The sequence below is a fragment of the Mustelus asterias genome, chromosome 1 (assembly GCF_964213995.1).
Source record: "Mustelus asterias chromosome 1, sMusAst1.hap1.1, whole genome shotgun sequence".
NCBI lineage: Eukaryota > Metazoa > Chordata > Chondrichthyes > Carcharhiniformes > Triakidae > Mustelus > Mustelus asterias.
Genome location: NC_135801.1, coordinates 111,435,949 through 111,461,742, shown reverse-complemented (window position 1 = coordinate 111,461,742; position 25,794 = coordinate 111,435,949). Strand labels below are relative to the sequence as shown.

At 43.5% G+C, this 25,794-nt stretch overlaps 1 protein-coding gene across 3 annotated transcripts in view; it reads right to left on the bottom strand.

Moving 5' to 3' along the window:
* LOC144498124 (gamma-aminobutyric acid receptor subunit beta-1-like) overlaps positions 1 to 25,794 on the bottom strand; it is a 303,665-nt gene that overhangs the window by 86,498 nt on the left and 191,373 nt on the right. For all 3 annotated transcript variants that reach the window (XM_078219467.1, XM_078219477.1, XM_078219485.1), the window contains exon 4: positions 23,731 to 23,951. In XM_078219467.1, the coding sequence (XP_078075593.1) occupies positions 23,731 to 23,951 (221 nt within the window). The remainder of the gene's footprint in view (positions 1 to 23,730; positions 23,952 to 25,794) is intronic.

The window sequence follows — 25,794 nt, the reverse complement described above, 5'->3', positions numbered from 1 at the left end:
TCCCACAGTAACCTGCGGTACATCCCATCCGGACCCGGCGACTTATCTATCTTGATGCCATTCAAAGATTCCAGCACAACCTCTTTGTTAAAGTCCACATACTCAATTTTTTCAGTCCACCGCAAGCCCACAGTACATCCACCCATGTCCTTCTCCTCTGTGAAAACCGAGGCAAAATACTCATTAAGCACCTCTGCCATTTCTACTGGTTCCGTACAGATTTTCCCACCTTCACCTTTTATAGGCCCTATTCCTTCACGTCTCATCCTTTTACTCTTCACATATTTATAGAACGCCTTAGGGTTTTCCTTAATTCTACTTGCCAAGGCCTTCTCGTGACCCCTTCTGGCTCTCCTAATTTCCTTCTTTAGTCCCTTCCTACAAGCCGTATACTCATCTAGATCCCTATCTTCGCCAAGCTCTCTGAACCTTTTGTACGCTTTCCTTTTCTTCTCGACTAGGTCCCGCACAGCTTTCGTGCACCACGTTCCTTTAACCTACCAACTCCTCCCATTGGCCATGATTGGCCATGATAAATTGCCCATTAGTATTAGGGGGATTAGGCGGGTAAGTATGTGGGGTTACAGGGATAGGACCTGGGTGGAAATGTTTTCGGTGCAGTCTTGATGAGCCAAATGGCCTCCTTCTGCACTGTAGATTCTATGATTGTCACATGTATTAGTATACAGTGAAAAATATTGTTTCTTGCGCTCTATACAGACAAAGCATACCGTTCATATCGAATGGAAGGAGAGGGTGCAGAATGTAGTGTTACAGTCATAGTTAGAGAAAGATCAACTTAATATGAGGTAGGTCCATTCAAAAGTTTGATGGCAGCAAGGAAGAAGCTGTTCTTGAGTCGGTTGCTAGACAGTGTCAATAGATGGGGGGCTGGTTTGCGTGATGAACTGGGCTTTGTTCACAATCCTTTGTAGTTTCTTGTGGTCTTGGACAAAGCAGGAGCCATACCAAGCTGTGATACAACCAGAAAGAATGCTTTCTATGGTGCATCTGTAAAACTGGCTCCGGCTGCTCCAGGAAGGCCATGCACTGGAGTCCCAGGATGACAGAGCAATCTAGGCCACAGCTAAGTAATTTGGAGGAGGTGGTTCGCGGGATGGGGTTCATGGGGTGAGTGGTGTGGGTCAGCAGCAAACGCAAAGACTGTTAGTAGCCCCATCCCACCTTTCCAACATCCAGTTCCTTGATAAAGCATTGAATGCCTTTAATTGAGGACACAGGCCCCACCTTTGACCCTGAGGAGGCAACAAGCTGGTCTTGGCTGCCATGCATGCTGTACGGTGACAGGCCTCCCCACACTTCAAATCAAATTTGATTCAAATGAATTTGAATTAAATCAAATGAATTTGATTTGATTTGATTTGACTTATTATTGTCACGTATTAGTATACAGAGAAAAGTATTATTTCTTGTGCACTATACAGACAAAATATACCATACATAAAGAAGGAAAGGAGTGGGTGTATAATATAGTGTTACAGTCATAGCTAGGGTGTAGAGAAAGATCAACTTAATGCAAGGTAGGTCCATTCAAAGGTCTGATGGCAAGCAGGGAAGAAGCTGTTTTTGAGTCGGTTGGTACGTGATCTTAGACTTTTGTATCTTTTTCTGGACACTTCAGGGCTTCAAACGGTGGCGGGGCACAAAGGTCAGCCATGCACTTTCCCACCCAGAAGATAACTCTGGCGGAGGCAGGAAAGCAGCGAGGTTTCCTTTCCACCTCCAAGCTCTCCACCATGGAGGGCAGAAGATTCCACCCAATGATTCTGACATTTTATCAGAAATGTTTGCGATGTAATAGGTTTTAAGCAGGACCAGAGGAAAGTAATGTGGTGCAGAGCTATGGTGGTGAGGATGGTGTGGAAGGAAGAAAAGGAAGGCCTGTGATAGAGTGGAATGCAGGAGAGTTTAAATGACAATGTGGATGATGGTAATGGGATATGTAAAGAAACAAAAGATGGCTCTAGAGGAACTGTAAATGGAAACAGCAGAATCCTCACCAAAAAATAAAACTGTTAAATTCAATGTTGAGTCTAGAAGGTTGTAAGGTGCCTCATTGAAAGCACGGCATTTCCTCGAGGTTATGTTGCATTTCCTCAGAGCAGTGTCAGAGTCCAAGGATAGAGAGGCCAAATGTGATAATTATAATGATAGGTGACTAGAAGCATGGTGTCACCCCTGTGGAGTAAATAGAGTTGTTCTGCAAAATGGTTACCCAATCTATGTTAGGTCTCCTAGTATGCTAAATTGAAAAAAAAACACATGTAAAATGATGCTTTAACTGGAAGGAGTGTTTGGGGCCCTGGAAGGTGGGAAGGGAGGAGGTAAAAGGGCACCTTTTGCACCTCCCATGCTTGCATGGGAAGGTGCTGTGGGAAGGGACAGAGGGGTGGACCAGGGTGTTGCAGCAAGAATGGTCCCTTGCTGAAAGGAAAAGGGAAGATGTCTTTGATAATGGCATCATGCTGAAGGTGGTGGAAATGGAAGAAACTGTTCCATTGCATGAGGAGGCTGGTGGGTGGAAGGTGAGGACAAGGGGAACCCTATTGTGTAGTTCTGGGAGGGAGGGGGAGGGTGAGAGCAGAAGTATGGGCAATAAAATGGGCAGTCAGCTGATTATTTTTGTTTCCTCCCTCTTTCCCTCTCCTCTCTGGAAGGAACTGATTTATTTCAGGTTATGGTTGCACAGCAACCAACAATCCTGCAATCTTTCACTTAAGTAGCTGTTGCTGATGTCTGAGCCCACTCAACAGTCAACACAATGTCGACACGTGCACACTTCAGAGCAAAGGTCATGGATAGCCTTGGCTGATATTTCTCTTCCATATCCCTGGAGCATGTTGCCAATTGTAACAATCCAATTACTGAGATAACCTAGTTCAGCACAAGCTAGTTATTGAACCTTGGACCATCCTTCCTGTATGATTCAATGTAACATGTAGTAGGTGCATTATTTAACATGGTGCCATTAATGTCGCTCATTAGATGGTTCACCAATTACTTGAAATATTCCTTCACTATCTGATTGCCTATCCGAGGCAAACCTACTTCTAACAAAAACCAGAGGGTGATGGTCAGCTAAGGCTAGGAAATAAAAAGGGCCGTCGCATTCAAAATTCAATGCTGTGGTGTAGCAGCTGCTAGAATATATATGGGAGGATATTCTTTCTCATTGTAAGTTCTCCCTGATAATGTAATCATTTTCCCCACTACCCTGTGCACATCAGTGAGCAAATATGGAATAATAGACTGTCGCTGTGAATTATGAAGATATATGTTGTCACAAATTGGTTTGGTGCCAGTTTGTGCATGAGTAGTGTAGTAAGTGTAACAAATCTAAAATCCACTGACACTTCATGGAGCCAAGTGTTAATGTTTGCAAAACTGGAAGTTTTTTTCATATTGAAGAGCCTAATTATTTCCAAGTGACAGACAGACACACACAGATACACATCTTCACAGGAACACGCTCAGAGCATTTTGGTACTAAAGGACTCAATTAAAATGTATAGATTTATACAAAACATAAATGAGTAGGATCTGAATTTTAAAAGATGTGAAATCAATGAATTACTATCATTATATTATGTGTGACTTCAGGAAAAGGAGATCAGAGAATACAAATGAGGACGGGGAATATAAATTTTCTTTGTCAGTTACCCATGACCAATACACATGTATCGGTTGAATAATCGATGCAGTACTTCAATTATTTTAGTTATTATCTTGCACCTTCAGTCAAGCCTTTGATAAATTCACCATCTTCCAACATTATTGTCTCAGACAATTTTCCAACTCCACGTTGGATGTTATTGGAAGCTTGGTCTAATTTAATATTGTTTCCGATTAAAAATCCTTGACTGTGAAATTCAGTTCTGAGGTGCCAGTTAGAAGGCAAATGAGGGCCATGCTGCTTCTGTCCGCAGCCAACATGACCCATGCTGAACGCCGTCTTAGTGTGGGCATTACTTGGGTCATGCACGGTAGGCAGATTGTGAAATCTGTCAGAGTTGAAAGCTGAGTTGATGCCCGACTTGCCATTTTTAACTGTGGCCCTGTGCTAACACCCTCTCTTACACCTGCACAGCTGAATGAGTATTCAGCAGTATGACAGACACCCTTACCAATGCTGTTTAAAGGAGTCATCAACGACTTTGATGTTATTTGCCTATTACTTTCTACTGGCTCTTACTGAGCTTACAGAAGAACTGGGTGCTTGGAGTCACTGGTAAAGTCGGCAGAGAATAGGCTGCGTGTGAGGACGACATTAGCTGCTGCTGGAAAGTAGACCATTTGCTCACAGTAATGGGGACTGTAGTTAAAATACCCCCTTGGGTTGCAGTATCAGGGGAGATGGAGCAGAGGCAGCCAAAAAGATGAACTGCTCTCAGAGGGAGGAGGAGGATGAGGAAGGCAAGGGCACTCAGCCAGAGGTCTTACCCACCTCGAGTCTTTAAGGAGCACTTCTCCTATCTCTACCTCAACAAGGAGCAGTGTATTCACTGTCTAAAATTCAGAACTCTGCCATGTCTTGAAAACATACTTGAAGCCTCAAAGCAAGGAGGATCACATCGCTGTAAATGGCCCTAAAGATGACAATAGTCCTAATTTTATTCACCAGTCAATCCTTTCAGGCTGACATAGCAAATATATTACAGTCTTACTGCCCGTTGTTGTGTGCCAGGAGAGGGCACCGAATGTCCGCTCTCTGAACAGAGAGAAACAGGAGTTCACATGTAACTTCACCAGGATAGCAGTCTTCTCTGATGCTCAGGGTGTCATCGCCTGTAAACACGTAGCTTTGTGAGTAATGCATCTAATTGATGAGATGTACAGAAACCACAAAGGGTACCACTCACTCAATGTGCAGCTTAGCACATCACACTGTGCATTCCTGTTATGCTGTGTCATATACTTAAAAGGGTTACAGGTTGCTTTAAGAGCTGATCACATGATTTTATGGTGATGTCATTAGGATGTTGGCACAGGCTGCTGTTTTACTTTCAGTTTTGTATTCTGTGCAGAGCAGAGAATAGCTCTTCAATAAATATGCTGTTGTTACTTTGAATCCACGTGTGCAAACCACTCTTTTCTTTCAGTGTAAAACCCACAACCCCAAACATAGTTAGGACATTACATTCTGACAGCAGTCATGTTTGTTCATTTTGTTCCTATCTGTTATTTCTGCAGTCTTACAACCACTATGTCAAACAACGAGATGATGACTTCCATCCACAATCCAACCACATGTGGCGAGCACTCATATCAAAGAATGAGAGTCATGCAGTCATGTGGACTGTCATTGAGCAGACCATCAGCTGCTGAAACAATAGTTTCACTGCCTCGAATGACCTGGGGAATGTTACAGTACTTGCAGGAGCGTAGATGTTCTGACTTGTTGTTGCCTGTTGCACCCTCCATAAACTGGCCACCATGAGAGCATTGTCCTTGCCATGGCAATCCCCTCAGTAAAAAGAGAAAGAGGAGCAGGAGGAGGAAAGGAGGAAGGAACTGGCACATTCACATTCCAGATGTTCTCCCGAATAAAATTCTGAATGTCATTGTTAAACAGTTCCACTTTGCCATCCTTCGCAGTGGTCTCAGCAGTTGGCTCCCATTGCCTTCTCCACACAGAGGGCTCTCTTATATATTTAAGTGGTTGCATGATTGCTTTAAGCCAGTCACATGATTTGATGATGATGTCATTGAGGTGTTTCACAGGCTCCTGTAATAAACCTGTTGCTACTTTCAATCCATGTGTGCAAACTACATCCTTTTCTTTTTGTTTAAAGCCCCCAAACCTCCACATAGTTAGGACAGTACAGCCTCCTGCTCCCCTGAGGGAAGAGGACCTTTTTCGGACCGTCTACCACTGCCTGCACCAGGGCCTCCAATGTGACACCTTGTGTAACCTTGGGGCATGCTCCCTGGTGTGTTGCACCATTGTTTCCTCCTTTCTTCTTTACGATGTTCCAGTCTCCATTACAACCAGGATTCCACATGCGCCACCACCCCAACCCCAAGCTCCACTATATTGAAAGATTCAAGCTGGATTTATGTAGTGCAGATTAGCTTTCAGTGGTGCTAACTTTGCAGGAAATTATGTCCCTGGCTGAGGTGTGCAGCCACTGAGTATCAAGCAGGTTCAGCGCTGGGCTGCGTGCTCCTTGTAATTAGCAGACAGCATGGATTTTTGAATAGATGTAGGGTAATTGAGGATTACCCTATTACCCTATATTACCCTATCCCATGTCCAATTTCGGGGACTGACCCACCCGAAATGTCTTAAATAGTGCGCCTGAATTGAACTGGGATCCATCCACATTAAGTGTCCTAATTATTAGATCAGAATGATGGCAAACAGAACAGGCAGCCTAAACTGTACTTTAATGAAAGCTCTATTTCCCCTCTCCAACCATCCCCCAACCTTGGGACGTCCTGCCCCAAGTACCCAAATATCTATGGGTTGAGAATCTTCCTGTTCAATCACATGAAGAGCCATGGCAGAAACTCATGACCTTGAGTCGACCTCATCCTTGAATGGAGAGATAGTTGCCAGCAATGACTATGAATTAAACAGATTTAAACTGATATGTAGCTAAATAATAGAACCTCAGCAATCACACTCCATGTGTAAGTTTAGAAGCCAGGAATAAATGTTCAATCCTTTGAAGCTGGCTGTATCATTTGGCAGTAAAGCAAGGATACGGTTGAAGAGTTGCAAGATGGAGGTAAAAATACTGTACACTCTCAAGAATTTTCTTTACAAAACTAGAACTGAACATGCAACATACCTAAAACTAGAAATGTGCATGTACAAATGTTGAAAAACAGAATAAAGTATCGTTCCCTTAGGATAAATTGATAATTTGTAGATCTGCACCATATAAACCAAGATATGTCCCAGGAGTTGCCCCTTGCCTATGTTGATTCCAAGTTAAATCATAGCGGGTCATACAACTAAACTCTGCATTCCTGTGGGAAAATCATCTATGGGTCTCAATCCTAATCATCATCTCACAACTTTTGTAATGTAGTCATGCCACTGTCAGTAGGGTCGGTAATCAGAAGACAAATATTTAACGTAAATGGTAACATAATCAGAGGGGAGATGAGGAGAATTTTTTTAATATAATGAGTTGTTACGATATGGAATGTGGTAAAAATGGATTCAATAACAACAGTGAAAAGATAACTGGATAAATATTTGAAAAGAGAAAGTTTGTAAAGTTTTGGGGAAAAAGCAGGTGAGTGGGACGAATTGGAAAGCTCTCTTAAGAAGCTGGCACCGACAAGGTGGGTTGAATGGCCTCTTTATATGTTGTATCATTCTACGATTCTCTGATCATTATCGCCAATTTTCTCTTCAATTCACACACCACTCTAAGATGGTTACAGTTCACTGTTCCTTCTTGTGACTGGCCCAATACCCTGGAATTCCACATCCAGGGTGGGATTTTCCAGCTGTGCTCATCCCAAGACCGGAAAATCCTATCTGAGGTCAACGAACCATTGCATGGGTCTGTCCCGCCCGTCCTGTGGCGGGTGGGACGGGAAAATTCCACCCCTAATACCACTGTGGGAGCACTTTCATCACACAGATTGGAATGGTTCAAGGGAAGATCCATCACGGCTGTCTGAGGGATCATATTCAGAAAACAAACTAAAAATAATGCCATTCTATCATCAGAGCTTGAAGGTTCCTTAACATATTGACATCACTCCTTAATGCTTTACAAAAATCCGCATTGTTCCAAAGAATAGCAAACAGCTGCTGGAGAATTCAGTTTAATCCAACTAAAGCTGTAATTCAACCTTGCTTCCCTTGACATTTATAAACTGCTCAGACTTTGCTCACCTGATTTCTGTAGTCATTACTGAACTGAATGACTGTTCTGAACTGAAAGCCATCTATTATCCTATATGTCATATCCAAGTACCATTATGTGCTTTATTATCAATCAGCTTAAAATATAGTACAACTACAGAAGTATGTACGAGAGGTCTAATTACTAATTGATAGTCCACCCTTAATGCTGGCTCTTTATGAATGATATGTGTTTTTGCAGTGGCGCTTTCCTTTGACAGTGTGGGTGTTGTGTGTCGCCCAGAACCTGTCAACAACATCTTGCATTGAAATAGCACTCTTATGAATAATCAGCTTGGATTCAAAAGGGAAAATCTTGTTTGTGCAAATTTATTGCATTTTCTGAGGTGGTAACAGAGGGAGTAGACAATGTTACTGCAGTGGATGCAATTTACCTGGATTTTCAAAAGGCCTCTGATCCTTAAAAGACTAATGAATGTGGAGACGGGGGACAATTGCCTGAATGGGTGGCTAGCTAGCCACAAGAGAGAAAACAGAGGGTGGGAGTAAAGGGTAGTTATTCAGAAAGTGTGAAGTGGTGTTCCACAAGAATTAGCACTGGAACCACAGCTGTTCACAATTTACATCAATGATTTAGACGTTGGAATCAAAGCAGCAGGTGAGATTCTTCGGCCTCCCAGCCGCATGCTCCCACCAGTGGGAGGTGGCACATTGTTTGCTTGCAGCGGGATTGTCTGGTCCCACCACTGTCAATGAGAATTTCCATTCACATCACACCATGCCAGAGGGAAACCCACGGGCGGAGGTGCGCTGCCGGAAGGACTGGAGAACTCCGCCGGCGTGAATGGCTGGAGAATTCCAGCCAGCTTATTAAAATTTGCAGGTGACGCCAAATGAGGGACATTGTCAATACTAAGCAGAACGTTAATAAACTTGCAAAATGATCAAATGACTGTCAAATGAAGTTCAACACAGATAAATATAGGATAGTACATTTTGGTTGGAAGAATAGGGAGGGCACTTATCACTTGGAAGATGCAAGTCTACGTGAGGTCGAAGAACAAAGGGATCTTGGAGTGCAAATGCATCGAAGTTTTACCACAGGTTAGCAAGGTCATAAAAAAGCAAATTAAGCATTAGGCTTTATTCCTTGAGGAAAAGAATTGAAGAGTAGGGAAGTTATGCTCAATCTGTATCAAACCTTGGTTACACAACACTTAAGAGTACCACAATTAAAACAGAAAGTGCTAGAAAAACTCATCAGGTCTGGCATCTGTAGAGAGAGAAGCTGAGTCAACATATTGAGTTCAACATGACTCTTCTTTGTAACTGTGTGCAGTACTTATTCCCATTATAAAATAATATATACAAGTATGGGAGAGGATGCAGAGGAGATTTACAATGATACCAGAAATGTGTGGATATACATAACAGGAAAGGGTTGACGGGCTAGGTATTTCTTTCCTCATGAGAAAAAGGCTGAGTGATGAGCTAACAGAGGTCTTTGAATTAATAAAAGATGTTGATAGCGTGGATTTAGAGGGCAGGATTCTCTAGCTGTGTGTCCCAAGATCAGAAATTCCTGCCCAAGCTCAATGGACCTTTAAATGGTCTGCCAAATTTTCTGTCTCGCCCACTATGATTCCTGCAGCGGATGAGACAAGAGATTTTCAGCCAGAGAGAATGCTTTTTCTTGTGGAAAAGAGCATAACTAGAAGCCATCAATATAAGATAGTCACAAGGAATTCAATAAGGACTTCAGAATTAACTTCTTTACCCAAAGAATGGTGAGAATGTGGAACTTGGTACTACAGGCAATGGTTAAAGTGAATATTATTGAAACATTTGGGTATAAAGGGTGTAAGGGAAGTTTGGCACCTCTCACAAGTGGATCACTCATCCTGTTTTGGTCCTCACCTTCACCCAACTCCCATTGTGGCTCCAAGTACTGTTAATATGTGTGACAATGGTCACACCCTGATAACTGCTTCGACGAGCAGGCAGAGTTGGTGAGTGTGGTGAACCATGGTTGGTTACCACTATGAGTGCTGAGCCATGGATGGTCAGCACTATGGGTGTTTGTAGATATGTTACTGTTGTCACTGTTGGGGTTAGGGTTGGGCTGTTCTACCTGTTGATATTGTTCTGTGGTACACTCCAGTTGGCTCCGCCTACCTGGGGAAGTATAAAGGTCACTGCACTGCCTGGTGACCCTTTAGTCTGGGATTGTATTGTATATAGTGTGCTCCATTCTTGTTAGTAATAAAAGCCTTTATTTCCCGGGTACAACCTAGCCTCCCGAGTGATTTAATCGCGCATCAGTGAGACCACTGCATTGCCTCTTTTTGAGAAGGCCCACCACATCTTGTGTCATTCAGGTTTAACAGTCCAGTGGTCGTCCTTCCCTATTGTTAAGTGTTGGGCACGGTTCAATAGGTTTTACTAAGTATTCAAATTCTAAGGTCGTTCCAACAGTAAGCACTAGGAATTATATACATAGGTAAAGGTTCAAGTTAGGACCTGTCACCATGCTTGCTTCTATGCACGGGTCTGTCCAATTTTATATTGACTCCTCAGTGTGGGTTGGGTATTCTTTTACATCACTGTGTGGATGGTGTTGTACTCAGTCCCGCATTAACTCTTTATGTGCCAGACACCTCCCCCATGTCTGCTCTCGCCATTGTTATAGAATAAGTAATCACATTTTTTACATTTCATGTCAGAAACCTTTTGGTACATTTCAAGATAGTTGAAACCAATAAAAGAAGTGGTCTTTACATCCCCCACAGTGGGAGGGAGAGGGGTGGGGGGGGGGGGGCGGGGGGAGGATGGGAGGTTTAGTGTCTTTTGTTTGTTAATCTTGGCTGGTTAGCAGTTCCCCATTGTCTCCACAGTTCCTTTTCAAAGTGGGCTTTGACACTCCAGGTGTGACATTCCTGAGCAGTAATGTCAGAACATGTCTATAATGCAACCCATGTAGCAACTTAGGGCCCGATTTTACCAACAATTTGCACCCATTTTCGGGCGCGAAATCGCGGTAAAGTTGGGTGTGAGGCCTTTATCGCGATCTGCACCCGCGTCCGAGCAAATCACCACTTTACCGAGAGTCATGAATGGCGGGGATCCGTTGCGTGCCCAAATCGGGCGGACCGACGATTTAAATGCATTAGCATGCATTTAAATCGATTCAATGAACTGCCCGCCCAACTCTATCATCATTTCCCACTTTACCGCCGCATGTACCGTTCCAGATCCACGCTTTTAGCGACCTGCTAAATAAAAGTCTGAAGCTGACGCTGCAGCTTCCGAAGAGCGGGTTCAGAGCCTCCAACGGCTCTCTGACCCAGATCATCCTCGGTGGGGGGGGGGGTGGGGGGGCGGAGGAGGAACATAGAACATTACAGCGCAGTACAGGCCCTTCGGCCCTTGATGTTGCGCCGACCAGTGAAACCAATCTAAAGCCCATCTAACCTACACTATTCCAATATCATCCATATGTTTATCCAATAACCATTTGAATGCTCTTAATGTTGACGAGTCCACTACCGCTGCAGGCAGGGCATTCCACGCCCTTACTACTCTCTGAGTAAAGAACCTACCTCTAACATCTGTCCTATATCTATCACCCCTCAATTTAAAGCTATGTCCCCTTGTGCTAGCCATCACCATCCGAGGAAAAAGGCTCTCATTATCCACCCTATCTAATCCTCTGATCATCTTGTAAGCCTCTATTAAGTCATCTCTTAACCTTCTTCTCTCTAACGAAAACAACCTCAAGCCCCTCAGCCTTTCCTCATACGATTTTCCCACCATACCAGGCAACATCCTGGTAAATCTCCTCTGCACCCTTTCCAACACTTCCACATCCTTCCTATAATGCGGCGACCAGAACTGTACGCAATACTCCAAGTGCGGCCACACCAGAGTTTTGTACAGTTGCAACATGACCTCCTGGCTCCGAAACTCAATCCCTCTACCAATAAAAGCTAACACACCGTATGCTTTCTTAAGGAGGAGGAGGAGGGAGGCGGTTCAGATGTATCCCTGGGGGGGGGGGGGGAGGAGGAGGAGGTGGGTCAGATGTATCTCTGGGGGGGGGGTGGGGGGAGGAGGAGAAGGCAGGTCAGATGTATCTCTGGGGGGGGGGAGGCGAGAGGGCTGATCATTGTCTGGTAGTGGGGGGGAGGCCTGATCGCTCACTGGTGGGGGGGGCAGATGGATCTCTGGTGGGGGGGGCAGGGGGGTCCGCTGCCACTCTGCGGGCGATTCCTCCTCCCCACCGAAGCAACGAATCCCTCCTCCTGGAGTGGACGTGCGGCCATGCCATCCCACAAAACCTTCAGGATCAAGCGATTCATCGCTAAGAAGGTGAAGCAGAACCGGCCGATTCCACAGTGGATCCGCATGAAGACCGGCAACAAGATCAGGTACAACTCCAAGAGGAGACACTGGAGAAGGACCAAGCTGGGCCTGTAAAGGGATGCACCATCACTACAGTGATTGGTGGTCGATTTTCATATTTATGCCCATTGGAGATTTTGCGCTAGTTGCTTGCTCTGGGAATGTTTGTTCTGTTTGTTAGATATTATCTTTCATTTAGATTGATTGAGAGATGTTGGGATGGATGCAGAAGATATTTTCTGTGCTGACGAATAGGGGAGATGCTTTCTTAATTTGTGACAAGGGAAATCGTTCCATGCTCATGTATGCCTACACTATTTTCACACAGATGGAGATGAGAGGGGTTTTTGGATGTGGCAGATATTTTCTAGACTGATAGATGAGGGAGATATTTTCAGACTGATGGATACGTGAGCTATTTCACACTGATGGATGGAAGATCATTTATCATAATCATGGATCTGAGCGAAATTTTCATCATGAAACATATGGGAAAAATATTCATTCTAAAGGATATGGGAGATGTTGTTTCACTGAATGGAATGGGCGATAACATTGTGTCAATGGGTCGGGGTGACATTTTCATAATGATATATATTGGCGGCATTTTGGTGCTGATCGTAATATGGAATGACTTCATCCTGCTGGATATGGGCGATTCTTTCATGAACGCGGATTTCTAGGTCGGATCTGTACTACGCCCAGATTCGGCACTTAGAATGAAAATGGTAAAATCGGGCCCTTAGTGGTCAATTTACATTTCTGGACTTCAGGTGATGCTTAGCAGTCATCTTTAGTCAGCGTTTTTATCTTAAAAAAGGGTTCCTTTTAAACAGCTAAACAGTTCAGCATGTTTTTGGTTAGCTGGTAAAATTATCGGTTGATATCACTCATTCACAATTTCCCATTATTGTGTGAGTAGGACCTGGAATGTATTGCCTGAGAGTTTGTTGGAGGCAGATTGAATATGATTTCAGAAAGGATAAGCACCTGGGAAAATATTTCAGGCCTTTGATGAAGCAGTGGGTCTAGCTGAGTTGTTGTTACAGAGAGCTGGTATAGACATGATGGGCTGAATAGCCTCTTTCCCCTTGTAACCATTCTATGATTATCTCTGTATGAGCTAGATGACCCCATAGGTCTCTCTGATATTTAAAGGATAATTGCATTTTAAATGGTGTGTGTGTGTTTTTGCTATATTGTGATATTGTTTTGCATCTTTCACAAGTTTTACTGTTCCCAATTAACAGCTGCTATTGGACTACAGAGAAACATCACAATCTGTTTTCCACATTTTCTCGTCTCCTGATCATGTCAAGATTATGTCAAGACAGGAGAGGCAGTGGTGTAGTGGCATTGCCGCTGGACTAGTAATCTAGAGACCCAGGGTATTGCTCTGGGGACCCTGGTTCAAATCCCATCACGGCAGATGGTGAAATTTGAATTCAATAAAAATCTGGAATGAAAAGTCGAGTGATGACCATGAAACCATAGTCGATTGTTATAAAAATCCATCTGGTTCACTAATGTCCTTTAGGGAAGGAAATCTGCCGTCCTTACTTGGTCTGGCTTACATGTGGCTCCAGACCCGCAGCAATGTGGTTGATTCTTAAATGCCCTCAGGGATGGGCAATAAATGCTGGCCCAGCCAGTGATGCCCACACCCCGTGAACAAATTTTAAAAAAGGTTCTTGTTCTCACCATTTTAAATTACAATCAATCATGGACACATACTGCAAATTAGGAAGCTCACACCTGAAGATGCAATGGAACTTATGTAATTGCAAAATCAGTGGTTAGCACTGCTGCCTCACAGCGCTAGAGACAGGGTTTGATTTCCGACTTGGGCAACTGCCTGTGTGGAGTCTGCGCGTTCTCCCCGTGTCTGCGCAGGTTTCCTCCGGGTGCTCCGGTTTCCTCCCACAGTCTGAAAGATGTACTGGTTAGGTGCATTGGCCATGCTAAATTTTCTCTCAATGTACCCGAACAGGCGCTGGAGAGTGGCGACTAGGGCATTTCCACAGTAACTTCATTGCAGTGTTAATGTAATGTGACACTAATAAATAAACTTTAAACTTTAAAAAAAACTTTAGTTTTCCTGTCATAGAATCTTCGCAATGGTCATTATGTGCCCAACCCCAAGGCTGGCCTGTTCTGGTCGACCCGAGAACAAGTAAATATTGTATAATTGGAATCGTATTACAAAGTGATGACAATGCAGCAGAAGATGATGAGTGTGGAGACACTGTTGGAGGGCCTGCACTGTATTGTGTCATTGATCCTACCAGCCTTCTGAAGCACTCTTCAAGATGTTAATAGTGCATTTAAAAAGTGATCCTTATGCTCGCATGGGCTTTGCTGTATCTTCACTCTGTGAAGTTGATGAAGGAAGCCATTGGCTAGGGCATGAAGAGGGTCCTTCAGGGACCATCAGTCTCTCTTCACCTTCAAACAACTGAAAAGTTCTTGCCTGAAGTTGGGAGTATCATGGCAAACAATTGGGAAAAGATTGTTAATATGGTGCTATTGGTCATTTACCAGTTACACACTAATCGAGTAAAACTAATTACCATTCATTATTGCATTATAGCAGTGAGCAGTTGAAAAAAGTGTATTGAAACAGGATTGGAAGGATTATATTAGCTTTTATCTCCCTCAACAATGAATAATTTAGGTACATTTTGTAACACCCTGCATTGAAGCTAGCACATACTGGACAGTCTTAGGCATTGTACCCACATGATGTACAACGTGATTGCAAGCATGGCCTCATCAGCTTTATTCTATTATCATCCTTCTTCTGGCAGCTTGGCTGAGAATTGATTAAACTAAATCTTGCCGATGCAGACATCGATCTGTTTTTCTTTTTGTTGTTTTTAAATACCAGCAGCACATTAAACATCGAAGAAACAGCAATAAATTCCCATTATTAGAAGATGATTGACAAAATTTGGCCTTAAAAAGAAAGGCAATGATGAAATGCCTTTTGGCCAAGAGGTCTTATTGGTGAAATCTAAATGATTGACAAAGCCAGTAGTTAGTTTGTGTTTGACTGGAATACCTATGTCATTGAGAAGACATCAGTGATATTTATCACGGTAACAGGTAGCCGTCAAAGAGTGCTCAAAAGACACCCTAGCAACTGGGCATAACACTGACCATTGAAGAGGATAACATTGTTCATGTATACCTCAGCAAACACCATCACTTACACAAATCAGATTTATCTCTATTTGAGGGCAACAGTTAATTAGTTGCTTAACAGGACTGCCTGCTTGCCTTTTGAATAATTGGCTTCTAGAGTTTGTATTTGCAAGTCCTATATATTCAAGAACCAGAGGCTGGAAGACAGAACAGGAACTCAAATATCTGCGGTATGATTTAATACTAAAATATCAATTGAAATTGCACCTCCACTATTTTTATTTAACTAAGGCAAAATTAAGGAAATCTCCTGGAGGGATTTTTGTGCTAAACACCAGAGAAATTCTGATTTCACAAGTCATAGTTAGTTTGGGGCAGATTGGCAGGAGCCATCCAGGGAATCCATCCATGCAATCTTGCGCTCCCCTTGCCTCGAGACACAAGGGGGAGCATAAAATTCTAGCCATTGGCTGTTATACCTTCAGATGCCCAGGCCCTAAACTCTGGAATTTCCTCCCTAAATCTTTCCACTTCGCTATCTCTCCTTTGAAACACTCAGTAAAATCTATCTTTTTAATCAATCTTTTAAACACTCATCCTATCAGCTCCTTATGTAGGTTGGTATTACATTTTCTGTGTTAATGATTCTGTGAAGTGCCCTGGGACATTTTACTACATTAAAGTGGCTATATAAATGCAAGTTGTTATTCTTATTGAACAAATCAATGATCAGTTAGCTTACCATGATGTAATAATTTAATAGGTTTTAATGGTCCAAAAATTAATTAGCAGTTTGTTTTGTGTAACACAAGGGAATATATGAAGTATTAAATACATGCTTACACTAGCATTCAAGAATAATATTGTCCATTGGGGAATTCCAAAAATAACATTATGCATCTGATGCCAGTCCATTAATAAATTGTGAAGGGTAATTGATTAATAATCATGGCTTAATTGTTGTAATGTAAAAACATTTTGTATTTAGTACAATTATAGCTAATAATATTGGTATTTCAGCAGCATACATTTTGAAAGCGATACATATAACAGCTTCTACATACTATTATTAAGTTGGGTTCTGCATATTATCATTAAGTTAGGGGTAACATAAGAGATAATACAACTGATAAAATAACATTAAATATAAATACAGGGCAGGAATAAAGCAGCCAGACTAATTTAATATGAATTAATTTAAGAAGCAATGTAAAGGCAAGTCATGTCTGACAAACTTGATACATTCATCATTCATAATTACAAAGGGAGGTTATGAAGATGTTACAGTTAATGTTGTGTGTATGGGCCTTCAAAGTCATTTGATAAAGTATGACATAGTAGGCACAACAACAAAATTAAAGCCTAAGGGATGAAAGGGACAGTGACATTTTGGATACAAAATTGGCAAAAACAGAAAGCAAATGGCCGTACATCGTGGTCAATGGTTCTTGTTCTGGAGGGAGGAATACAGTCGTGTATACTTGGCATTCAGTGCAGGGGGCTTAATTTCAATATTTAAAGTGGAAACACAACTTGGAAAATGCAGAGGGTAGAAGTGTGCTTTAAGAGGACATCAACTTACTGTTGAAGTGTACAGACGTGACAGAGAAAATAAATGAGGAGAAGTAATATAAACTAAATGGTGCAATTATGATGGGGGTGCAGGAACAGGTAAACATGGGGTTTCACATTTACATATCTTTGAAGGTGACAGTAACAAGTTGAAACAGCTGTTAAAAGTTCATGTGGAATCCTGAGCTTTGTAATAGATGCATTGAGTAAAAGAGCATGGATGTTCTGCTGAATCTTATTAAGACACTGGTAAAATCTCAGCCAGGGGCTTTGTGTCTAATTCTGATCACCATATTTTAGGAAGGATTACAACTCATTGGAAAGGGTATGAAGGAGATCAGGAGCTTAAGGTTTTATTTTATTCTTTCATGGGATGTGGGCATCACTGGCAAGGCCAGCATTTATTGCCCAAACCTAATAGTCCTTGAACTGAATGGCTTACTTGACCATTTCAGAGGGTAGTTAAAAGGCAACCACATTGCTGTGCATCTTGAGTCAGACCATGGGAAGATGACAGATTTCCTTTCCTAAGGAATATTAATGAACCAAATAGGTTTTTACAACAATCAATGATAGTTGTAATGGTCACCACTTCTGAGACAAGTTTTACATTCCAGAATTATTAATTGAATTTGAATTCCACCAGCTGCACTGATGGGAATTGAACCCTTGCCCCTGGAGCATTAGCCTGGGTCTCTGGATGACTAGCCGAGTGAGACGACTTTCATGAGAAGAGAAGCTAGGAAAGTTGACAACTAGATTATGTTGATTTAAGATAATGGCAAAAAGAGCCAGAGGGAAGATAAGGAGAAATGTCTTATGTAGCAAATTATTTTGATCTGGACTACACTACGTTTTAAGCATTGCATTTACTTAAGTAATCAGGCACTTCCTGAATAATTGCTCTAGTTTAACAATTTGGAATAAAATTCATGTAAATAAAGCACTTTGAAACAGAAGGTTTATAGCAGCAATGGTTCACTTAGGGTTTAGGTCACTTTGTTGTTGGCACCGCTGCTTCACAGCACCAGGGACCCAGATTCAATTCCAGGTTTGGGTGATTGCCTGTGTGGAGTTTGGATGTTCTCCCTGCGTTTGTGGAGGTTTCCTCCAGGTGCTCTGGTTTCCTCCCACAGTCCAGAAATGTGTAGGTTAGATGGATTGGCCATGCTAAATTGCCCCTAAGTGTCCAAAGGTGTGTAGGTTATGTGGATTAGCCTGGTTACGTTTCTTTTCCGGAGAGTCGGTGCAGACTCGATGGGCTAAATGGCCTTTTTCTACACTGTCGGGTTCTGTGATTCTTTGGTTCTATGGTTAGCGTTCATTTCTCCGAAGCAATATTTAGAATTATTATTTTATAATGCACAGGATCATGAAGTATTATCACCCACATTTACTCAAGGTACAAATGGTGTAATTTCTAATCCATCATTGAATTATGGTGCATAATTTTTATTTCAGCTGATTATCAGATGCTTGTTCTATTAAGTCGAAACATAATACATTCAGAAAAGGGTTATTGTAAAGGACCAACAAGACTTCTCCAAAATATAGGCCAGACCTTCCGATGTCCAGATCACTGGGATCCCGCTGAAGTACCAATGCAGCAACCTCTGTGGGAATGGCCTGGGAAGTTTGAACTTCAGAGTGGCAATGTCCCTCCTCTGTGAAAGTCTCCCACTCTGAGTTAGAGTCAGAGACTTTGGGCAGCTCCATGGCCACGCAGAGGAGGAGGTGGAAGAAGCCCGGGCAGTGGTCATGGCCCAACTGGGCCGATGCTCTACTGATGGCTTCATAGTATTTCGCTTCAGGGACAGGCAGGACTAGGATCGACTACCCCTCCTCCCACCATGGGGATTAACATCTAACCAGTCACATGGTGGCAGCAGTATGCTCCCGTGCTGTTACCTGGCTTCATGGGCAGAGTGCTGAAGCTATTGGCCGGACTCTGCGGGAGAATGATGATGACTTTCTATGTTTCCTCCTGAGTGAGGGTGGAAGTCTCACCTTATGCCAATCAGCATTCATTAGAGCATAATATGGCATTGGAGCCAGCAGGGGTGTGTTCCTCTCCAACTCTGCAGATGGTGGGAGGCCAAGCCCCTGCCATAATGAAAATTCGGGCGAATGTTTTTTAAAAATTCTTTCATGGGATGTGAATGTCACAGGCAAGTCCAGAATTTGTTGCCCATTCTCTCATCCTCAGCGATATGTTTGACTCTTGCCTGACAGAGAGCTTAATGCATCCTGCCATTGAACAAGCTCAGTAAGAAGTCTCACAACACCAGGTTAAAGTCCAACAGGTTTATTTGGTAGCAAATACCATAAGCTTTCGGAGCAATGCTCGTCTTTATTGAACAAGCTTATCGTAGGACTCAGAAACGCGGGGTGCACAGTGTCATCTACTACAGGCCCCATTCACATCAGGTATCCTGATGTTCACATCCATCTTACAGCGGAGATGGGCAGCTTGGCAGCACCTCGACAACCCTTGGTCTCATGTTCATTAGATAACACTGTTAGACATGAGAGTGGTGAGCTTTGATGGAGGTTGTAAGGAGGGTTCACGCTTCCATGGATGGGGGTTGGGAGATGGGCTCTAGCGGGGGGCGGTCACTGGTGGGGGGTCAGTGGACAGACATGCCAGCAGCAGCGCCTCCTTACTGCATCACTGGTGTGGGAGGGACATAGCACTGCCATTCTCACACTCCACAGGGATGAGGTGCCGGGTGATCGTGGTGGTCCTCCCAAACTTGGCACAAACAGACAGTGTGGAGGCTCTGTGGGTGAACGATGTGAAAGTTAATGCCGAACATTCAAAACAAAGTGGTGACCTGCATTGGTGAGGCCACACCTGGAGTATTGTGTGCAGTTTTGGTGTCCTTATCTGAGGAAGGATGTCCTTACTATAGAGGCAGTACAGCAAAGGTTTACCAGGCTGATTCCTGGGGGGGGCAGGTTTATCATATGAGGAGAAACTAAATTGATTAGGATTATATTAGTTGGAGTTTAGAAGAGTGAGAGGGGATCTCATAGAAACCTATAAAATTCTAACAGGATTAGACAGGCTAGATTCAGTAAGAATGTTCCCAGTGGTGGGGGAGTCCAGAACTAGGGGTCATAGTTTTAGAACTGAGGTGAGGAGAAATTTCTTCACCCAGAGGGCGGTGTATGTGTGGAATTCACTATCACAGAAAGTAGTTGAGGCCAAAACTTTGTCTGATTTCAGCAAGAAATTAGATATAGCTCTTGGGGCTAAAGGGATCAAGGGATTGAGGGGAAGGGGAGGATCACAATATTGAATTTGATGATTAGCTATGATCAAATTGAATGGCAGAGCAGACTCGGAGGGGCAATTGGCTTACTCCTGCTTTTAGTTTCTATGTTTCCTCCTGAGTGAGGGTGGAAGTCTCACCTTATGCCAATCAGCACTCGTTTGAGCATCACATGGCATTGGGGCTGCTGGAGTCAGCGGGGTGTGTTCCCCTCCAACTCTGCAGATGGTGGGAGGCCAAGCCCCTGCCATAATGAAAATTTGGGCCAATATTTTAAAAAATTCTTTCATGGGATGTGAATGTCATGGGCAAGTCCAGCATTTGTTGCCCGTTCCTAATAATGGGGAAATACAAATTCTGGAATTTTCAGAAGGCCTGATCAGAGAGGCATAGATATCTCAGGGGGTGTAGAACTGCAGCAGATTATAGAGATGGGAGGAGTTGAATGCAAGGATGAAAGTTTTAAAATTGAGCCATTGTTCTGCCCTATTGCTTTCCTACATATATATATCCACACTGGGCACTCACGCAAATATCCACACTGTCTCTCACATTTAGATCCAAATTGTCCTTTCACATAAATGTCCATACTCATTTTCATATATACATATTTGCCATCACTTATGTGTCTGCACAGTTACTCATGTAAATCCACACTGCTGCCTTGCACTAATATCTTTATTGCCTCTGACATATGAGGCCATGCTATTGTCTCCCATGCAAAGTTAGATCTTTCAATTTATACTCCTATTGTGGCTTTCTGCAACTCAGGACTACCTACTGAGAAGTTGGTTGGGGAGGTAAGTACACTATGCACAATTGCCCATCCCAAATTGCTGGAAAATCCAGCTGCATGAACATTCATATATTTTCAAAGCTCTAAACCTGGATGATGAACTGGTAAAACCTACCTTATTCTCTAACATACATTTCTACACTATGTCTCACCTGTTTATCAATATTTGATCATAGGGCGTTCCTGCGAGCCCGCGGCAATGCTTTTGCAGCACAGCGGGCCAGGAACCCCAAGCGGAGGCCATTTAATGGGGCGACATGGTAGCATAATGGTTAGCACTGCTGCCTCACAGCTCCAGGGACTCGGGTTCAATTCCGGCCTCGGGTGACTGACTATGTGGAGTTTGCACATTCTCCTCGTGTCCGCGCAGGTTTCCTCCGGGTGCTCCGGTTTCCTCCCACAGTTCAAAGATGTGCAGGTTGGGTTGAAGGGCCGTGCTTAATTGCTCCTTAGTGTCAGGAAGATTAGCAGGGTAAATATGTGGAGTTGTGGGGATAGGGCCTGGGTGGGATTGTGGTTGGTGCAGACTTGATAGGCCAAATGGCCTCCTTCTGCACTGTAGGGATTTTGTAATGGGCTTTCCGCTGGGTGCCATGGCCTCTACGAGTCTCCAGCCACCGGATTTCTGGCGCCGCCAGCTCCGCACCAGAAATCAGCGTGGAGCTACATAAATTATTATAATGAAGATCTACATATAATCAGCGGGCCCGGGACTGAAATCTCCAGGCCTGCTAGAGTCTCCCCCCTGTGCCAGGAGTGGTTCACTCCAGCGGGGTTTACAACAGTTCCCCACTAACGGGGAGCTGGTGGCCAACCTCATTGGAGTGAAGAGGGACTATCAAGGCTCTCCAGAGGATTGGGGGTAAGGGAGGAGCCCCCTGGGCATTGCTAGCTTGGCAATGCCAGCCTGGCCCCCTGGCCCCCTGGCACTGCCCAAGGGGCAAAGTGGGAATGCCCAGGGGGCACCTTGGCACTGCCCACTAGGCATTGGGCAGTGCCAAGGGTTTGGGGCAAGAGGAGGTTGGGCCTATTGGGGTGCGGGGCCTCTTGAGGGGGTGATCGGTGGGCGTGGGGGGTCCCACTGCCTCTCTGCACTCGGCAGTGAACGAGAGGGGGAGGCCAGCGATTGGGACTGACCATTGTTGTTGGGGGGAGTTGGGACTGGGGCAGGGTCAGGGCTGCCCGGGGGGGGGGGGGCTGCCGGAGGGGTGGGCACGGAGATTGGGACCGCCGGGGGTGGGGGGGGGGCATGGGGGGTTGAAGCTGGCCCGGACACGTTTGGAGGCCAGCGATCGGGGCGGGGGGGGGGGCTCTGTCTGCCAGCGATGTGGGGCTGCGGGTCTGGCCAGCGATCAGGAGGCTGGCAGTGCGGGGCTACTGTGCAAGCACCAAACCCCGCTCTGACAGATTGCAGATTGGTGCATGCGCAGTAGCCCACTCAGCACTATGCTGCCGGCCTCTCCAGCGGGAATGGGCCCTGGCCACTGATTATTCGTGAGATTCCTGCTACTGCACTCTGCAGTGCACAGAATGTGGGAGATTCATTTTGAAACTCCCCCTGAAAAAAGCAATGGGCTTTACTCCAGTTTTTACATGAATTCAGCAATTAGAATTTTTTTGGGAGAATCCCACCCCATATTTATCTGTACACGAGCAAGGATTATCCAACCTCCCTCTAACAATTCCTGAGAAGAATAGGGGAATGCAGGAATTGAACACGGGACATTTATGTCCTCACTACACTTTCAACCATTTTCGTGCTGTTCAGCAAACCTGCTGGAAGTGATATATGATGTTCAATCTGCCTGTATGTGTGTGTACATATTAAAATAATATTGTCTGCTTCCTCCATTGGTGGACTAATTGGAAGAGATCTGATGATCAGGTTAAAATGGTTCAATTGTCCAGAATCTGTGAGATCAGCTGAGCCCAGGCATGTCCCACTGCACAGAATAAATGTCTCAATTCTGTAAAAAAGTGAAAATTTAGACGAGTGTCTCCTAGGCACATATCCATATGGTGGTCTTACCTCGGTATCTTTGTTGTCTCTCTACACAGTGATACCACAATGATATCTTCATCTACACTGGAAAGAATATCTATATATATAATAGATATAAAGACAGCTTATACATAAATATTTATATGGCGTATACATGATTTTATTACACACAAGTTAACCAAATGGCCAACATTAAATCAATCCTGTCTTTTTTTTACAAATAATACCTCCAAATAAAATACCAAATATCCATGTTAATGATAGTGGTGCTGTCACTGTGTATTGGCTTTCAATGAATGGTGTTATCAAATTGTAGATCTGTCTCCTATACTCTTCATACTTATGCTCAGCTATGCCACTTGTGGAAACCAGGTTATTTCCCACACAAAAAATAAAGACTATCGAGTGGGATAGCCAGAGTTACTGACCTATTTCTAATTGCAGGTTAAAGATTGGAAGTGGGCGGGCCTGAGAGCAGGCAATTACTCTTTCTTTTGGATAGTGAGTGGTAAGGGGCAACCTGGAAAAAAAGCAAATTGTAGTAAACTTGAGAGAGGGAAAGAAATAATCTAATCGCATATGGTTATTAAAACATTATTTTGTAGTAGGAATGGTAAACTGCATGAATAAACATAATCCATTTTTAGTTCGAGACTGTATATGTAACTATTCAAGTATAGTTAATCCAAACCTCAAGCTATAGAGGACTGTGCCATCCGGATGCAGGCGAATCATTCGATTTTTCACTGTAACTCCGTGTACAAATGACTTCTTGTCATTAATAAAGTACGTGTCAGGAACCCAGAGCTGGTCAGCCACCCTGTTGTCTAGAGTGAGGTTCAGAGGTATTCCAGAGTAAGATAGTCTTTTGTCTCTCCAGGACTGCTGGAAGTACATTGTCAGAGTATAATCCTGCATAGAAAGAAGGAAAAAAAACATTTTCATTTTGAACTCCGAGAGGTCAATTTAACATTACTCCCCTACCGTAGTGAGCAGTCTTGGGTCATGCCATCTGCACTCACTGCCTCTGTATAATTAGATTGTAACATGCTGACCATAGGCCTCTTGTGTTATTCAAATGCATTTTTTGATTTTAGATTAAAACAGAACATCTTGCAAAGTATTCCCTTCATTCATAATGCATGGAGGAGAAATTGCATCCAGGGATTCATAAGGAGTTATTATAGCAATACGATCAGATAAATTTTATTTTTGCAGGACCTTGAGGAGCTATTTTCCCTGCTTGAATGTCAATTTATACTGCATGTAAATACTGATGAAGCTGCTATATCTCGCCTTAATGTTCTGGGGCTAATGAGGAGAAAATAAAGCAATGGCACTCTATAGCCTTCTGGACTCAACACTGAGTTTAACAGTTCCAGGCTACCACCCCCGCTTTGTTTCCACCTTTGCATGTTTCAGTTTTTCGCTTATTTTTGCTTTCAAGCAGCAGCACACTCTAGGCACATCCTTTGTTTCTTTGTTTCTTTCTTGTCCCATCGCCATTCCCTTTGGCTCTGTAAGACTGATTTCCTCATACATGAATATTTCCATGACCTATATATATATGTGCAAGTTATCACATAAGCTAACCAAATGGCCAACATTAAAGCAATTCTGTTTTTTTTTGTAATAATTAATACTTCCAAATAAAATAAGAAATGTCCTCTTCTGACATTCAATCTCTCCTGTCTTCGACCCTATCAAAGCCTTTCCTTTTGTCTCGCCCCATCCACCCCTTGCTCAAATCTTTTCCCAGTACTAAGACCATCAACCTGAAACGTTAACTCTGTTTTTCTCACTCCACAGTTGCTGCCTGAGCCTTCTGCATTTCCAGCATTGTCTATTTATTATCTCAATGGCTCCCACTGGATTGCTGTGATGTAGGAGTGTGCACGTGTGCTGGATGAGCAGAGGATTAGGCACCTTGGCTTTAATAGCTCACTATCTAAACTTACACGGGTAAAATTATTACTTGGGAGAGGTACCAAAGAGCGTTGAGTGCCAAAAGGTCTTCACCGTATCAAGATTTTCCGCCTTCAAGAGAGAAGAGCAAAGAGACACAAAAAGGGATGAAGAACCATGTAAAACTTTGTTGTAATATGAAAGCAAATTAATGCGGAAACAAACACAGAAAATGCTGGAAAATCTCAGCAGGTCTGACAACCTCTGTGAAGAGAGAACAGAGTTAACATTTCAAGTCTGGATGATTTTTTGTCAGGACACTTTGTTGGATTTATTTTTACCGTGTCCACTGTTTTGTTTAAAATCAGGAGTAGGTTTAAGGACATTGATTCGTGGTTTCCATCTCGTAAGACGATGGTTTGCTCTGTGATGCTGAACTCTGTGTTAAGCATGGCCTGGTGTGGCTCAGGGACCCCACAATGGAATGACAGTCTCTGCCACATTTGCAGCAGAGGAGGACAGTGGGATGAGAAGGTGCATGGCTCACTGGCTTCTGTTTTCTCTGGGCTTTCTACTCAGTCAGCTGAGCTTTTGGCTTATGCTCACTTCTTCCAATGTCCCTCAAAACAGTCAGCCTGAGGCTGTCAGCCACTGTCTCCCAGTTGTTAGATAGCTGCATAACTTGCAGCTGTCCTTAGAGTGGAGCCCAGGAAGTCATGGCCCAGTAGCCATTTCACCATTCAGAAGGTCCAGGATGTTGCTATCCTGCCATCAATTAGCAACAACAACATGGCTCACAGCTTCACATATTCAGGTTCTACAATCACTAGAAATCTGTCACACATATCAC